At 43.2% G+C, this 18692-nt stretch overlaps 1 protein-coding gene across 1 annotated transcript; it reads left to right on the top strand.

Annotated features, from left to right (window-relative positions):
- Positions 1-257: 257 nt before the first annotated feature.
- On the top strand, positions 258-17830 carry LOC311327321 (NACHT, LRR and PYD domains-containing protein 3-like; the record flags this gene model as incomplete). The annotated part of the gene is made up of 13 exons (XM_084460354.1): positions 258-517; positions 1146-1201; positions 1315-1563; positions 2279-2321; positions 2504-4253; positions 4410-4492; positions 5567-5794; positions 6387-6566; positions 15819-15989; positions 16250-16411; positions 16790-16839; positions 17106-17629; positions 17768-17830. The coding sequence occupies 13 exons, from the start codon at positions 258-260 to the stop codon at positions 17828-17830; spliced, it is 3819 nt and encodes a 1272-aa protein (XP_084316480.1).
- Between the last annotated feature and the right edge of the window lie 862 nt (positions 17831-18692).

Below are 18692 nucleotides of genomic sequence, written 5' to 3'. Positions count from 1 at the left end.
GCCAGCATAGCTTTAGAACAGAGTCTCTCTGCCTCTCTATCCTGGACTCACTCAGTGGAACTAGAAGTCACATGTTATGTTGACTAGATTTATGGACATCAGGGCTTCAGGGCTTTTTAAAACACCTGTGAATGTCTCTTACAGAATCCAGTCTGTTCAGAATCCAGTTAACTCTTGTCAGGTGAAGGAATTAGGCATGAGTGACAAACAAGTCAACTAAATTAAATGCATGGTGTAAGGACTGAGGAGATCAGACCATGGGGAGAAATACTTCCAAATATCGGAGTGAGGAGATGGACTCTCAACGGAGGACTGAACAGAGAAGAGAAAACATCATCATTTCCACAGCCCGCAGAAGAAGTCTGGAAGAGATAGAAAAGAGGGAGGTAGAGAAAAGAAAAGAGGGAGAGACAAAGAAGAAGAAACAAGATGGGAAGGCAAAAGAGAAGAGAAAAGCAGGGGGGGAGACAGAGGAGGACAACAGTGGAGCAGCATCTAATGACCAGAGGAACTCAAGGTGAGTTCAGTTGTTATCAGTCAGATTATATCTTGTTGATGTTGCCCCTGTGTTGCAGTACCAGAGTGTGAATATAGGGGGCAGTGTCAACATTGCTCCTGGGTTGTAGTACCAGGATGTGGATATAGGGGGCAGTGTCAACATTGCTCCTGGGTTGTAGTTCCAGGGTGTGGATAATCTTACCAGTCTCAGTATGCTCTCCTGTGAAATGTATCATAATCCGAATATTTTTAGGTGTTTAATGAAGTTTGATGCGTTGTGCATATTGAATTGTCATACGGATTTCTTATTAGCATGCTGTTCACAACAAGCATTCTTTGTAAATAGACGGGACGGGACGGCAGAACTGTTTTGTTTTTTTCTCACGTCAAAATGTTGCCCCCCCCCACTCTCAGAGGGTAAAATCGCCTATGCAACTATATACCACGTCTTTCCGTCTTTACAGCCAGCCACCCTTGCTTGGGGAAACAGCGCCATCTGCTGTTGTGAATGTATAATTACATTTAAAAGTCTAGACCCCGAATATAAGACGACACCTTTTTTTCAGATGTTTTTCTAGGAAAAAAATATTGTCTTATATTCGGAACAATACGGTAATTTCTTTCTTTCATTTGTTCTCCTTCCTCAGGCCCTCCACCTCTCATGATGGACAGAGTGAGACAGAGAGGACAAGAGAAGACAGAGGTGAGGCTGTATTTCTGTACTGAGGTGGAACACTGGACATGTTTAGAAGTGCAAGCTACCAGTTTACCATTCTCTTCTCTCTCTGTGTGTTTGTGTGTATTTCTCTTCTCTAGAGGCAAAGTTTGTGGACACACATCGGTCTAAGCTCATTCAGAGGGTTGCTGAGGTGATGCCCATAGCAGATGAACTGCACCAGAAGGGTATGATCCCTGATGAGCTCTACTCTGACATCCAAGCAGCCCCGACCAGACAGAAGAAGATGAGGGAGCTGGACAACGCCTTAAAATCCGGGGGAGTCAAGGTCAAATCAGCCTTCTACAGGATCCTCCAGGAGAAAGAGCCTCATTTACTCCAGGACCTTGGTAAGCTCTGTTGTTAGATTATGTTTATTTAATCTTGTCACAATCAAATAAGTTGTGTTTCTTATTCTTATCTATAACTGCACCATAACAAAAATGAACTCCAAACTATCTAAGAGACAACATATGGAGAACCTACTGCACCGGAGCTCTACCAAGTTAGCCTGATAATCTATAGTAAACTGTGTGTGTGTGTGTTTGTTCCACAACTTTACAACTCTACCCGTTGTGGAGGCTCAGAGAAAAGGTGAAACCTTCATCCCATGCTTCTGTCTGTGTGCTACAGTTGCACTGTTGTCCCCTTCAGAAGGTCATACTGCTACAAGAACACAATCATCCATTATCATCCCTGAGGTTCTGTAGGACAGTATCATCCTTTATCATCCCTGAGGTTCTGTAGGACAGTATCATCCTTTATCATCCCTGAGGTTCTGTAGGACAGTATCATCCTTTTTCATCATCCCTGAGGTTCTGTAGGACAGTATCGTCCTTTATCATCCCTGAGGCTCTGTAGGACAGTATCGTCCCTTATCATCCCTGAGGTTCTGTAGGACAGTATCGTCCTTTATCATCCCTGAGGTTCTGTAGGACAGTATCATCCTTTATCATCCCTTAGGTTCTGTAGGACAGTATCATCCTTTATCATCCCTGAGGTTCTGTAGGACAGTATCGTCCTGGTCTTGGACATCATGGGTCTTGTTTTTCCTTATCATTTCAGAAGGCGTAGCCAAGGCCACACCATGCAGTGCCACCAAACAAAGGTGAGATATGTAAAATCAGGAGAATGTTTTTGTTAGAAGGGTCCATTGTGTTTCACAGATCTATACACTGCTACTGTATGAGGATTCTGCTTGTACTGGATGTTGTTTTATGCTTTTTATTCTTCATGTCTCACTCTACATTTTCACTTTCTCCCATTCTCCCCTGTGCTGAACCAAAAAAGAGTTAAAGACACACTTCAAGACAGTTTGAAGAAAAGTTTCAGATTCATGTTTGAGGGGACTACAGAAGACAGAAAAACTCTCCTCAACAGCATCTACACAGAGCTCTACATCACTGATGGGGAGAGTGAAGAGGTTAATACAGAACATGAGATCAGGCGGATTGAATCACTCCAAAAATCATCAGTTACTTCTATCAACTGTAATGACATCTTCAAACCCCGTCCTGAACAAGAAGAATCCATCAGAACTCTGATGACGAAAGGCATGGCGGGTATAGGAAAGACAGTCTCAGTGCAGAAGTTCATCCTTGACTGGGCAGAAGGGAAAGCCAATCAGGATATAGATTTCATCTTTGTGCTTCCATTCAGAGAGCTGAATTTGATCCAGGATGAGCAGTACAGTCTGCATGACCTTCTGTGTTACTTTCACGCTGAACTGACAGAGATAGCAGACGCAAGCATGTTTGCATCTTCTAAAGTTCTGTTAATCTTTGATGGTCTGGATGAGAGCAAACTTCCATTCAATTTCAGTCAGAACAAGAGGTTGAGGGATACCATGAAGACATCATCAGTGGACATGCTGCTGACAAACCTCATTGATGGAAATCTGCTTCCCTCTGCTCTCCTCTGGATAACCACACGACCTGCAGCAGCCAAACAGATTGAACGCAAGTGCATTGACCAGATGACTGAAGTACGAGGGTTCACAGACCAACAGAAGGAGGAGTACTTCAGGAAGCAGTTCAGTGAAGATGAAGAACTAGCCAACAAAATCATCGATCACATCAAGAAAAACAGAAGCCTCTACATCATGTGTTACATACCTATCATGTGTTACATCACTGCCAAGGTTCTAGCACCTATGCTGAGTAAAACCAAGAAAGGAGAGATCCCTACATCTCTGACTGAGATGTACATTCACTTCCTGATCACTCAAACAGGGGTGGCGCTTGTAAAGTATGAAGAGAGAAACGAGAAAGATCAGTCTAGACAGAAGATCCTGAAATCAAGAGACAGCGACATTCTGAAACTGGCCCAGCTGGCATTCCAACAGCTGCTGAAGGGAAATCTCATATTCTCAGAGGAAGACCTGAACAACTGTGAAATTGATTTCAATAAAGCAGCAGTGGAAAGTGGATTGTGCACAGAAATCCTAAAGAAAGAGGATGGGCTGTATGAGAAGAAAGTGTACAGCTTTGTGCATCTGAGCTTTCAGGAGTTCCTTGCTGCTGTCTATGTGTTCTACTGCTGTGTGACCAAGAACATCAGTTCACTGGAGTCTCTCCTGGAGAATGTGTCGACAGAGCTGCCCCTGCATGAGGTGCTGAAGAGAGTTGTGGATGAATCTCTACAGAGTGAGAATGGACATCTGGACCTGTTCCTCCGCTTCCTGCTTGGCATCTCACTGGAGTCCAACCAGACTCGCTTACAAGGCCTTCTGCCACAGACAGAGAGCAGCTCAGAGACTGTTGAGGAGATGAAGAAATACCTTAGGAAGCCAGATGTGGAGAACCTCTCACCTGATAGTTACATCAATCTCATCCTCTGCTTGACTGAGATGAAAGACAGTGCAGTACATGAAGACATTCAAAAGTTCCTCATGTCACCAGATCGAGATGAACAAGCTCTCTCAGGAGATCACTGCTCAGCACTGGCCAACGCACTTCTGATGTCACAGGGTGTGCTGGATGAGATGGACCAGAGGAAATACAACATAGCCAAGAAAGTGCATAACAGACTGATCCCAGCTGTGAGGAAATGCAGAAAGGCAATGTAAATATTAATGTCAAACTGACACATATCACTATAGTATAAATGACGCTGATTGTTTTAAAGGACTGTTTTTTCCAGTCCAGTTGCTTTTCTGTGCAGTCACAGACCCTCAGACATATATGGGACACACCAGGTGGGAAAGAGGGTGTATTATCTGAATGTATTCGTGTTTACAGTGTACTCTACCTCCGCTCCAGCAACAGTGCAGGGCGAGAGGTAATGTTGTCAGTGATGTGTGTTCACTCATTGATTGGTTGTTTTCTTAGCATGATTATGCAAACACTACCAGACCGATTTTCAAGAAACTTGGTGGAGGGGTGTAGCATAGGCCAACTTACAGTAGAACCTATTCAATTTTGGAGTGAATACGAATTAGGGGGCGGATCCACAAATCAAAACAAACATTTGAGCGAAGCCAGCTGTCCGTGTGAGGGCGATATAGACACAGGGTTTGGACTGGGGAGTGTGGGGGGAGAGCCCGGAGACGGGCGGCTGTAGCTCAGGAGGTTGAGCGGGTCGTCCAATGGCGGTTCAAATCCCTGCTCCTCCTGACAAAATGTCGAAGTGCCCTTGGGCAAGACACTGAACCCCCAATTGCTCCTAATGAGCAGGCTAGCACCTTGCATGGCAGCTGACACCATTGGTGTGTGTATGCGTGTTTGAATGGGTGAATGAGAGGCCTTCATTGTAAAGCGCTTTGGATGAAAGTACTGTATAAGTGCAGTCCATTTACCATTTACCATAGCAACCAGTATGGTTCTGCTTCAGAAAGCTCTCAGTCTGGAAATGCATGTGCTACATGATCAACAGCAAAGGCACAGAGCAGCATGTTATCCATCAATCCCCTGACAGAGTCAAATAGAACCAAAGATGGAGGCTGGGATGGTGGAGGCAACAACAAAACTATAGCTAGCACATATCAGCCACACTTATCACATTAATACTTTATACATACATAATGTTCATTTCATTGTTTATGGTTTCTCGTGTATATTGGTTTGTTTGGATCTACTGACAGTGCAATCATTTTTAAAAGTAAAAAGAAAACATACAACTCAGCAGATTCAGTGTCTACACTCCTACCACCATTTTACAAGCTACTTTACAAACCTGACAAGCTCCACGACATTGGTGCCATTACAAGGACAGAGGACATGTGTTTCCTCTAGACAGTAGGAAGGGAGTAGGTGGGGTGACAGGAGACATACAGTAGGTCTGTGAAAGAGATAGAGATGGGATTTGAACCCTGGCAACTCCAGCTCATGAAGGACATGTTCTCTGTTTCTACAGACTGACTGACATGACGCTCAGCCTTGAGGACTGTGAATCACTGGCCACCACCCTCCAGACACCAGACTGCCCTCTGAGAGAGCTGCACCTGAAGAACATTAGTACCTTTGTAAAGGATATAATGGTGTTGGATGGTGATGATGATGATGATAACGATGACGATGATGATGACCTGCATGTTGTCTTCACTGCGATGAGAGGTCCACACTGTTACCTGGAGACACTGAGGTCAGTACCTTTACAGGAGTCCTCACATGATGACAACCCTACAATGGACACATGGTTGGACAGTCTGTTAGTCTTACATTGTCACTCTTAGAGCATGTTCATATTATGTCTTTTTTCAGTTCAGTTCATTTTCTGGTGACTCACCGACCCTCAGATATATGGGACAAACCAGGTGGGAGAGATGGAGAGATTATTTGAATGTCTTCATGTTTAACATACATTATCACTGTTACCTTGTTACTAAACTTTAATGGGGAAATATTTTATTAAACTGACTGATACTGTAAAAAACAACAACTCTGTAAACAGATGCAGTGTCTTTAGACACTCCTTTCACCATGTTACAAGCTGTTCTACAAACCTGACAAGCACCACACCACAATAGACATGTTCCATTACAAGGACAGTGGACATGTGTTTCCTCTAGACAGTAGGAAGGGAGTAGGTGGGGTGACAGGAGACATACAGTAAGTCTGTGAAAGAGATAGAGATGGAATTTGAACCCTGGTTGCCAACAGACCTACAGAAGCAGTCAGAGGTCCTAACTTCTACACTGCACTCCATCTCATGAAGGACATGTCTGTTTCTACAGACTAACTAAAGTGTGTCTCGCCGATGAGGCCTGTGAATCCCTGGCCTCCTCCCTCCAGTCACCAGACTGTCCCCTGATAGAGCTGCACCTGAAGAACATTACATGGTATGATGATGATGGTGGCCTGAAGGTCCTCTTCTCTGCCCTGAGAGGTCCACACTGTAAACTGGAGACACTGAGGTCAGTACCTTTACAGGAGTTTTTACATGATGACAACCCTAAAATGGACACATGGCTGGACAGTCTGTTGGTCTCACATTGTCACCCTTAGAGCATGTTTGTATGATAATACTAGCCCTCCAGAGCCCTAGGTATAGGTTAGGCTAAATAGCTTCACTTGTGGCTCAAGTGGTAGAGTGGGTCATCCAATGACCGCAGGGTCGGCGGTTCAAATCCCGGGTCCTCTTCCTGTCCACATATCGAAGTGTTCTTGAGCAAGACACTGCACCCCAAATTGCTCCCAGTGAGCAGGCTAGCATCTTGCATGACAGCTGCCACCATTGGTGTGTGAATGAGAGGCCATTGTGAAGTGCTGTGGATAAAAGCGCTGTATAAGTGCAGTCCATTTACCATTTATCAGCCTTTGTAACAGGTTTCCTATCTAGCCAGCTTTTTGTAGGGCTACATATTGATATAGGTCAGCAATTAGGTTCAACCATGGATGCCAATAATTACATGAGTGTTGTCCAGGAATTTACATCCAAACACCTTAAACCTTTGTCCTCTCACTTCTCTTGTAATTCATCACCTCCCCCCAAGTATTCATCAAGTCCCCTGCAACCTCTAGTTTCAATCTCCCCTTTGTAATTGTAAACACCTCAACTCTCCCTTTTGTAATTGTAAACACCCCCTCTGCCTCGCTCTTCCTCATCTCTTTGTTTAAGTCAGAAGGGCCACACCTTCGTCTTCCCTGTCCTGGCTCAGACCTTTTGTTTTCTTTGTTTGTCACATGTCTGTACTCTTGGCCACGCCTGCCATTTCATGACGTGCAATGAGTTAGCCAATCACATCCTCAAAGCGCCGTACCTGTGTTTTGCTTGAATATAAGACTGGGCATGACAAGCTTTGAATTCACTTCGGCTGACGAAACCACCTTTGTTGCGTTTTTCAGGAAGTCCTTGCGCTCGTATTGTTTTTCACAATAAACCAGACTTAACCTTTTGAACGTATCTTGGTAAATCTTTTGACTAGATCAGTTTAAAATACTATCACAGTTGGCGAACGGGAATGGTAATGGGAGGACTGCCTGCATGTTGCTTCGGGATTCCAGTGGATGAACTGATCGGCAGACGTGTCAGTCCATTATAGTGGGCGTTGGAAAATCAATTTTCTCTCTTGCGCCAGAGCGCACGCCGAGATTATTTCCTCAGTTCTTCCACTGGATTCTTGAGGCTCACAGGTACGTTTAAACGAACCCTCTTATGGTTCTGAGTTGTATTTGCCTTGATTTGGTTCAGTTGTGTTGGTCTGGATTGTTGAAAACAGGAACCCGAGCGTGGGTATTTAGTCCTACCGAGGGTAGGGCGAGCATTGTTGATGTTTCGTTTCAGAACGATACCAACTAGCTTAAGCCTCATTGTTGATGTTTCGTTTCAGAACGATACCAACTAGCTTAAGCCCCGTTTGTTGATGTTTCGTGTTAGCACGATTGCCAACTAGCTTCGAAGTGATTGTTGATGTTTCGTTGAAGAACGATTACCAACAAATGTAGCTACAGGGCGTGATTGAGAGTTTTGCAATCCGCGTTTCTAGTAGAAGCGTTTGTCCCTTTGATCCCGGGTGGTTTGGTAAAACCTAACGAGCGTTAGCTTTGACCAAGTGGCTGTACAGTATTTGGAAGGATCTAGACATCCGGTTTAGCCTTGACCAAGTTGCTGGTGCAGCCGGGCATGCTTGTTGTAACGTGGGCCTTTGTTTCGTCTTATGTGTCTTATGTGTTCTCTGTTTGAGCCTCGGCTCTTGCTTTGTATTGTTTGTTACGCGCGCCATGGATATTGTAAGTATTTTTGTACACTTTTTAGACTGTTAAAATTCGTAACTGCTAGATTCCAGTAGGCTAGCTGGTTGTCTAGGAGACGCAGGAAAACAACTCTCCCGGTGATCCGCCATTGAGCCAGAGAACAAAGAACTTCCTGACTGGGTGAGTACTAAGCGGGTTATTGTCTTTGTTTCTTTCGAAATTGTATTCTTTCCCGCCGTGAGTTAACTATAAGGTTTCCTTTCATTGCTGTTTTGGGGTTTTAGGCTGCATCGTGTTTATTAGGGTTTTTCGCAGTATAGCCTTTATTAAACTGAATTCCCCGCGCACGGCCATAGACCACATCCGGGTCATACATGCAACATTTTGGGAGCACCACTAGGTGTCCCTGTAACACCGGCTACTAACATATGGCTAGAGGATGTCACAGGATTCTACTGCTAACTTGCATTTTGTCTAGCCCTGAGGAGATTGTTGCGCTGAAGCATTATTCTGCGAGCGTTTGTTGGCAGATTTCGTTATGTGCTAAAGCATTTTCGATTTCTTACATCCACATCTGACATTTTAGTGTTAAATTCTAAGATTCGGGCTCAGCTAGAGGTGGTTGAGATGATTAGGTTAAGGGAAAAGCCTGTTAATTCTATAGACTGGTCTGTTTTTAAGATTTGGGAGAGAGTAGCACGAGAGCGGGTTTTTAGGTCAGGAAGGAAAGACAAGGAGGTTCCGCAAACAGTCTCTCCACCATTTCCCCAGCAGAATAACTCTGATTTAAAATTAGATTTCCCCCCCCCCTCGACTCGTTGCTCCGTGCTCACACCCAACCAGGCTGTTGCTGCTCCCGCATTTAGCCACGCCCCTTCTCTCTCGCCTCTACAATACGAGTTAAGCGCGCCCCTTTCTACGAGGTATTCGTCCGAGCAAAAGCAGGACAGGAAGAAAGAATTGGCTAGAGCCATATCTGAGGCTAAGTTAAATTTGGAACAACTACAAATAGCTAGTAATAGTCTGGAGGAACCGCAACTCCTAGCCCCAATGGTACGATGCCCGAACCCTAATCCCCGACCGTCTCAAACAGATGATGAAGAGGGCCACGCGGCCTGGACCCCTGAAATCAGGGTGTACAGACCGTGGCGTTCAGACGAACTCCGTGATGTTGCTAAAACCTTGCCCGATCCAACCAAAGACATGAACGAGTTCGAGAATCTTTTTAACAGTTTAGTTCGAATGTATGAGCCTCACGCCGAGGAAATCGCCATGATCATGCGACAAGTACTTGGGTTAAAATGGATCGAAGTAAAAGACCCGTTTGATATAACGTTGCCTTTTTCTCATGTCGATTTTACTGCACAAAACGCTGCGCTGTTGAACAGAATCAAAACTCGATTCCCTAAAAAGATGGATTGGGACCGTATCACATATTGTAAACAAAATTCCGATGAGCAGTTCGAGAAATTTTGGGAAAGACTGGAATCAATCTTCGCGTCACACAGTGGCATGGACAAAGCGAACGCCGATTATAAAAAGATTTTGAAACAACAGTTAATGAATAACTCTCTCTCCTCTTTGTCTGACCGAGTGAGGATGATATGCCACACCTGGGAATCAACTTCTCTCGGGGAAGTTGTTGATCATTTCCGGTATTCCGAACGCCTCCGACATTACATCGAACAACGGAATTTGAAAAAAGTCAAGGATGGTGCCGCTAGACTTCAGGCTGCTCAATTGAGACAATTAGACATTCAAAATAAAGGTGCAGGTCTGAAACAAAAACGGGAACGGCGACAAAGGGAGAATAGGCAACGTAGCAGTAGGTCTAAGCATGTTCACAGGTACAGACAGAGTGGGAAAGATGAGGCATGTTTTCATTGTGGTCAATATGGTCACTGGATTGAACAGTGTCACAGTTACCGCAAGCTGAATGAAAGGGAAGAGCCTCCGATTTGGGGTCGAGCGCCACCTGCTGGAGTTCCCTTGAACAACTCACAAGGGAGATTTTAACTAGCCAAGATAGAGATATATATATAATTTTTAAGGTAAATAAACAGGAGGAAATAGATGTAGAGCCTTTGAGTCTTAAGTTGTTGTTAATGTTTCTGAGCGGATCTTTTAGGTATTGGTGCGAACTCAAAAGTCTGACAGGGTTTTGAATAGGTGTTTGATTCAGGAGTTTGTTTCAATAGTCAATGAATGGCCATAAGCTGTTCGTTTTATGCATTCTACTGTATGCATTTCATTCATATAATGATGATGTGTTTTTTGAGGAGTTGGCTTTAGGCCTTCCCCTCTGCTATTGAACCCAGTCTGTGTTTGAGTCTTAATTTTCAGGTGCTATGGACCCTGGGCGGCAGGTCTTTGAGGAGCCTGGATCATGCCTTCCTGGGGACTGCTTGGAACCTGCTGTTTGTCCGTTTAACTGTTGTTTGTTTTGTCTCTCTTTCTGATATATGTAGGAACATGAGGTTACTGGATGTTTAGCATTATATATCATTTCTGTTTAAGCGGGTCTTGTTCGATAAAGCTTGAGGATGTCGCCTACATTTCACCTGTGTTTTTGATTCAGGTGTGTGTACACGTCTCCTTGGTTAGATTGTTCTGTTTTGTAGTAATTTAGGGTTAGTCTATTTCTATAGGATGTTCTGTTTCTGTGAAGTTCTGTGTTGATGTTTTCAGATTTTCCTGGAGTGTATTGTGTGGGCTACCAAGGAGTGGTTGCCCCTCGCCAGCATGAAGCTATGAACTGTGTGGAGTCACGAATGACTTGAGGGTCATTCTTGGACATTTCTGGAGTGTTCTCCCTGTTTCAGACGGGACAACTGTCGTTCCGGGAGTGATGGGTGAATGCCGAACCAGGAGACGGGCACAGGACCGGAGGTGGAGATGGAGGTTACTGGCCTGTTTCCCTACAGATGGGCGATCTGGGGTTCGTGAGATGCAAGGCCAACGCCATGTCACCAACTCACTGTGAGCGACAGATAAGTATGAAACAGGGAAGAGACCATTTTGTCCGAAGCGGGTCCAATACTCTGTCCTCAAATGCAGAAGAGGGAGGTTTTAGATATACAAATTTTAGCTATACAAATGAAGCTTTGATGGATTTTTTGATTAGTTAATTGTAAATGAAGCCAGTTCATTTTAGTGTCATTTTCTTTGCCCCATCTCTATTTTTATCCTGACTTCAGGAAATTTTGTTTTCACCCTTAGGGGGTGTTGTTTTGTTGAGACGAGAATGTGGTTATTTTATTTTATTTTCATAAAATCGCGAGAGAAATTCTAGAGCCAAATCCAATTGCCTTGATCATGACTGGGGACTGGGCGTGTTGAAGTCATTCTAACACTGCCCCTGATGTCACTGTAGGCTACTGCAGACTGGCTCTAATGACACTTGAACAGACACCCTGTTTAAGTTTTCCTGACTGAATAACAACATTTTTTCCCCAAAGCAGGAGCTTGCGCTTAACCATGTTTCTGAGAATCTCCAACAGACTTTGAATAACCGTTCCTGACCAAAGAGGGGAACAGGGAGACCAGACCAGAGGACTCTCCTTTTGCTCTTCTGTTTTGTCTCTGTTTGTCTCTCTCATCTGTGGATCCACAGACGGAGCACTTCATCAGCCTGTACTGGGGGAGCGGGAGCGCCGAGGTGAGCCCTCCAGCAGCACGACCCGGGCCGGCCCTACGTGGAGCAGTACAGGGATGGACCGGGTTCAGTTCAAGAGCCTGTACGTGCTGCTGGCGCCCTGGCTGTGTGGTGTCCCACCGCACCTTCACTCTGCTGAACCAGGACAGGGACTCCCTCCTCACCTGCCGAGAGCTCGCTGGCTGACCGCTCTATGTGGACCTGCCCAGTGGGGAGACAAGAGACTACCAGGAGCAGATAAGCAGCCTGAGAACAGGCCAGAAAACATGGAAGAGAAGTAGATGTTGCGGGAGGAACCTACCCGTCAAAAAAATGGAACTGTCAGCACATCCTCGGCCAAGTGGGCCATGGGAACATGTAATAATGGATTTTATTGAACTCTCTCCATGCCAGGGATGTCTTCAACAGAGTGAGGACCGCCATTCCTGAGGCTAAGGAGGGGTTCCTGCATCACATCTCTCCTGGGGATTGGGTCCTGGTCCGCGACCACAGACGAAGGAGCTGGAACTCGCCGAGGTGGCTCGGGCCGTACCAGGTTCTACTCACCACGCAGACAGCGATCTGAGAGGACTTCGTGGATCCATGCAAGCCATTGCCGACGGGTCCAAGCAGCAGAGGACGGTCCACCAGGGGATCGCCAACACCAGGAGATCAAGGATGCAGCTGAACCAGAGGGCTCAGAGGCCAAAGCCATGAGCTGCCACAACTGTCCTCTCCTCTGACGAGGAATCGGAGGAAAAATGACCTTGCTGGTCACCTCCTTCTCATGATCGTTATGATGGCAACATGGAGAAACTCCACAGCCATGACCTCACAAGATGCACCACACACGCACACACACCTGCACACACTGCAACTAACATTGAACATAACTGATTCAAACAACGCTACATTGAAGTTGCGATCTAGAAGAGAAGACGCCTTGCATTCCCCAATGACATTCTATTGCCCAAAAGAGAAGTGTCACCTAAATGACTGTTGGATATACACTGTGAACAAGAGTGAACTTGACAGTCACCGCCACACTCTCCTCTCCTCTGATGAGCAATCGGAGACTGTCCTTGCCGGTCACCTCCTTCTTGTGGTTGTGGTATGACAACATGGACAATCTCAACAGCAATGACTGCGCCTCTAATCGCACACACTGGAACCTACATTAAACATTCAGAGACGCACACATGGAAGCTATGTTCCATAGGACATCACATGCGATTATTCACAACAAGAGTAAATGAACTTTGAAATAATCTGAAAAATATCATATTTGCTTACAAGAGTTACAATGGTTGAAACATGAGTTGATAAATAAGTTTGGGTTTTTCCTCTAAATTGACCAAGAGGTTTTTTGCCCTTCTTACACTGGTAACCATTTTTTTTTTTTTGCCTTGTTAAATCAAGTTTTTTGGTGAATTGTTGTCCACTCTTAGACTATAAATAGTATATAATCATGTCATTTTTTTTTATCTTGTTTCCTGTCAAATTTCTGAAACAAGGGGTTTTGGTGCGTGATTTTGCACGTGGAAAGAAAATAATAAAATATTTACAACTTTTGTAATTGTAAACACCCCCTCTGCCTCGCTCTTCCTCATCTCTTTGTTTAAGTCAGAAGGGCCACACCTTCGTCTTCCCCGTCCTGGCTCAGACCTTTTGTTTTCTTTGTTTGTCACATGTCTGTACTCTTGGCCACGCCTGCCATTTCATGACGTGCAATGAGTTAGCCAATCACATCCTCAAAGCGCCGTACCTGTGTTTTGCTTGAATATAAGACTGGGCATGACAAGCTTTGAATTCACTTCGGCTGACGAAACCACCTTTGTTGCGTTTTTCAGGAAGTCCTTGCGCTCGTATTGTTTTTCACAATAAACCAGACTTAACCTTTTGAACGTATCTTGGTAAATCTTTTGACTAGATCAGTTTAAAATACTATCACAGTGTTCACTCAGTTTGTTTATTATCTACAGTAGATTTGAAAAAAAAAGTGTAAAAGATTGAAGTAAGCTAGCCTAGCTCGTAAAATATTGGTTTGCTGTATGTATACTTTTATTTTCATACTCACATATGTCCAGGATTGTTTAAAATGTAATCTTGTAAAGAAATGAATTACTCTCAAATGAATCTAACTCGTAATGTGTAATAGTTACATTTTGAAAGTAGCTTACCCGGCACTGGAACTCACACATCATGTCAGGAGAGCCTGACATATCTTAACTAATGCAGTGTATTTCAAAAGCATCATCTTCGTATGGAACAGAACTTCAAGGAGGCCAAAAACGTCTAATCATCAATTTATTGAGCATGCCTAACACAGGGCCGAATCTCTAGGCAAATACTGACGTTCTCATGAGGTGCCGAGCTTATATCTGGCTTCAGGCCAGGAATCACATGACAAACAAATTAGCATACAAGGAATGTTCATTAACACAAATATAGTCACAAACGGTTCAACTGATGTTCTGACTGGTCAAGGTGTCAGCTGGTCTCCTCCCCCCTGGACCCTAGGAGCTTCCTCCTGTCCTCCTAGGATCATAACTGTGGGCTAACTGACTTCAAAGGCGCTATTTTATGGACTCAGGACAGAAATGCTGACTCAGGATAGGACAACTGCTATAACTCATGTTCAACTACTTAGGTTAACACAATTCCTACTAAAGTGAAGTTTATTCATTATTCTACTAAAATGATTACTACATGAGAGTAATACAGATGTATTGATGCAATACAGTATGATACAGTATAAAAATATACTACACTAAAAACAGATTGCTCTCTAATCCAGGCCTTATAAATACAACGGGCAATCTTAAATACGTCTTGCTTTTGCATTTCATCAAACAAGGGAATCCTCAAATCATAATATAATGCACGATAAAACATGAAATTAAATTAATTTTCAACATCTTTTAGATCACAGCCCACATACTGCATGAGCATATCCTGTTCTCTTCTGGCTTCGCTGTGAACCGACCTACTTCAATAGAAAGGGGAAGGATACCAGTTCTCAGCTGAGCACCACTGATCTCTGGCTGATCTCTGGCTCCTACAGTAGTTAGGAAGGACGTAACATAGGGCTCAGGACTAAAACACTGCTTCATCTGAACACATGAACGACATGTTCTCTGTTACTACACACCAAGGTTATTATAGTTAACGAAAACTAACTAAAAAACGAAAACTAGGTGTGAAAAAACATTTTAGTTAACTGAAATAAAAATAAAAACTAGGCTTTACAAAAAAACGATAACTAACTAAAACTGTATTGTGTGTTTACAAAACTTACTAAAATAAACAAAAATTGTAGAGAAAATGTCCTTAGTTTTAGTCTTTTTCATTCCATACACAAGCCTAGTATTTTGGGTGGATATGTAATCTATCCTCCATTATTTCTTTAGCTGAGCCCCTACGCAGAGGTAATCTGACGTTCGCCAGATGGTTTGTTTTGCACAGAGTGAAACATGAGCTCATGAGATCAAGAAAAAAACAAACTAAAACTAATACTGAAACTAATAAAAACTAAACTAAAACTAAGCATTATCAAAAAATAAAAACTAAACTAAACTAGCAAATCTGCTTTAAAAACTAATTAAAACTAAACTGAAATTGAACACAAAAAGTTAAAACGATATAAAAATAAAAACTAATGAAAAAAGCAAAACTATTATAACCCTGCTACACACTGACTAACGTGTGGCTCAACCAACTCTCTCCATGACTTCTAGCCTGTGAGTCACTATGTTGTCATTGACTTTTCTCTGTGTAGACTATTCTCTAGTCTACTTGTTACTCAGCATGTTGTCATGTATTTGCATCTCCTATTTAGGCTGGAAAACTGTTTCCTGACAGAGAACAGTTGTGAGGAGTTGGCTTCAACCCTCAGCTCAAACTCCCACCTGACAGAGCTGGACCTCAGTCACAATGACCTGCAGGACTCAGGAGTGAAGCTGCTCTCTGATGGACTGAAGAGTCCCAACTGTAGACTGGAAATACTGAGGTCAGTTATTAGAAACATGAAACACCAATGAGAGATAAATATGTTGATAATTCCATAAATCAATGTATTTATGATGAAAAGGTAAACATTGATATTTGTCTGAGAATATATTATTCTTTATTTGGCAAATAATAAATGTATCTTATGTCACTCTCATTTTACATCATACATCATACTGCTAAAAACATATGCAGTTCCAGCTCTCACCAGCAGAGTGCAGCAGAGCTGTTGTAATATCCTGATGACCTCTCTCTCTATAGGCTGTCTTTCTGTCGAGTCACAGAGGAAGGCTGTGCTGCTCTGGCTTCAGCACTCAGGTCAAACCCCTCCCACCTGAGAGAACTGGACCTGAGCTACAATCATCCAGGAGACTCAGGAGTGAAGCTGCTCTCTGATCCACTCTTAAGGCTGGAGAAACTCAAGTTAGTATTGATTAGTAATGCATGTTTTTGCCATTTTTTGCAGAGCTGTGTTTTTTTAAAGTCCAGTTACTGTTGCTGTAACAATTTTCAGATTGTCTGTATTTCTCATGTTAGTTTGAGAACAGTGGGTCCTGATATTGGCTCCTGCCTCATCACTCTTTTAAGCAGTACTTCACACACAGACAGATCCTTACATTGAGTTATCACTGTTTGTCAGTTATCTCTTGTCCAGACTGCTCTTCATACAGTACATAGGCTGTGTGTGTGCGTGTGTGTGTGTGTGTGTGTGTGTGTGTGTGTGTGTGTGTGTGTGTGTGCGTGTGTGTGTGTGTGTGTGTGTATCAGTCTTTCACTCTCTTCCTCTTGCCTCTCTCATAGTGTGGACCATAATGAAGAGATCTGGGTGAAACCACAGCTGCTTAAGAAGTGTAAGTTGTTGTTTTGAAGAGCTGTTTTGGTCAATGTACAAACCAATCTGAGGGAATCACATCCATCCATTGACTTATGACATGTGGAAAACACTTGACCTCAATCTTTTGTTGATTTAAACTTTAACCTTGTTGTTCCTGGATCAATTCCTATTTAATTAAAAAATGTTAACATAGCTAGGAACATACACACACACACACACACACACACACACACACACACTCTAACACAGGTTGTAATCCAGCCTTTCTCCTCTCATCTGTAGATGCCTGTGATCTCAGTCTGGACCCAAACACAGCACACAGAGAGCTCTCTCTGTCTGAGGACAACAGGAGGGTGGAGAGGGTTGAAGAGGATCAGCTGTATCCTGATCACCCAGAGAGGTTTGATGAACATGAACAGGTGCTGTGTAGAGAGGGTCTGACTGGACGCCATTACTGGGAGGTGGATATGAAGGGGGATATTGAGTTAGGAGTGACATATAAGAGCATCAGCAGGAAGGGAGGCAACCGTGCCTGTGAACTTGGATACAATGACAAATCCTGGAGTTTGTGGAAGAGGGAGGAGAGTGCCGGCGTCGTGCACAATCAAGAACCGACTAATTTACCTGAGTGGTTACCTGTATCCAGCAGAGTAGGAGTTTTCCTGGACTGGCCAGCTGGCATACTGTCCTTCCACAGCGTCTCCTCTGACACAATGACCCACCTGTACACATTCCACACCACATTCACTGAGCCCCTCTACCCAGGGTTTTGGGTTGATGAGAACACCTCAGTGATCCTGTGCCAGGTAGAATCAGAAACAGATTCTGACTCTGATTCGAGTCATGAGTAGCCTCCTGGAGGAACGCCTGGGTCTCCATGGAAACACAGTTCTGTTCCAACACACCTGTGTGATATGATGGGGTGTGGGTAACCATGACTACAGATAAAGAGGTTGTCCCAGGTCAATGTTGACATTGATGACCCCACTGTGGTCATGAGGAGATGAAGGGTTCTGTCCCTTTGACTGGACGTCCTTGTTCTGTTAGAGTGCTGCGCTGTAAAAGGACTTTCACTGTGAATAGCAGAAACTTGACTTGTTAAATCTATGATTGAGGTTGATCTAATGTGTGATGTCTGTAAATATGATATAATGTATGATATCTGAGAATATGTATGAGTTTGTTCAATGTTTGTGTTGCATCATGAATTAAACATTAAACACTCCTGTTTTATAATGACACAACCTTTTGATTTCATGACTTGTTCAAGATGAATAATTGAGATATTGTTTATGGAAACCTTGATCCTGCAGTAATGTTTTTAGTTTACACGAATAACTATTGTTTGTGTTTGCACACTATATGTGATAAAATGTTAAATCTTCATATTGTCCTGAATTCATATTTCAACTCACACAGATGGGATTATGATGAGTTGTTACTATTTATTACATCTATCTATATATCTATCTATCCACCTCTATCTATCTATCTATCTATCTATCTATCTATCTATCTATCTATCTATCTATCTATCTATCTATCTATCTATCTATCTATCTATCCTACTTAGTACTTTTCAAACACTTTCAAGTTGATCAATGTAATTGATCTAGGCTGGATGTTGCTAATATCAAAAGCTATTAAAGGAATATTACGGCAGCTGTAGATAATCTTGCTGGTCAGATTGTAAAGAAATAAGTATGTTAATACTCTTCATTGTCATTGCTCATATGAAAACAATTGGGCCTCATTCACCAATATCTTCTTAAGTTCTGTTCTTAAATTTCTTCCTAAGAACGTTTTGCTCCGCGCACGTTTGTTATCATATTCATATAAATGTCTACATGTAAATGTGTCTGCTTGTTA

This window comes from Borostomias antarcticus, assembly GCF_949987555.1.
Source record: "Borostomias antarcticus genome assembly, chromosome: 31".
Classification (NCBI taxonomy): Eukaryota; Metazoa; Chordata; class Actinopteri; order Stomiiformes; family Stomiidae; genus Borostomias; species Borostomias antarcticus.
Note: the sequence above shows the minus strand (reverse complement) of the source record. Positions and strands in the feature narration are given on the sequence as shown.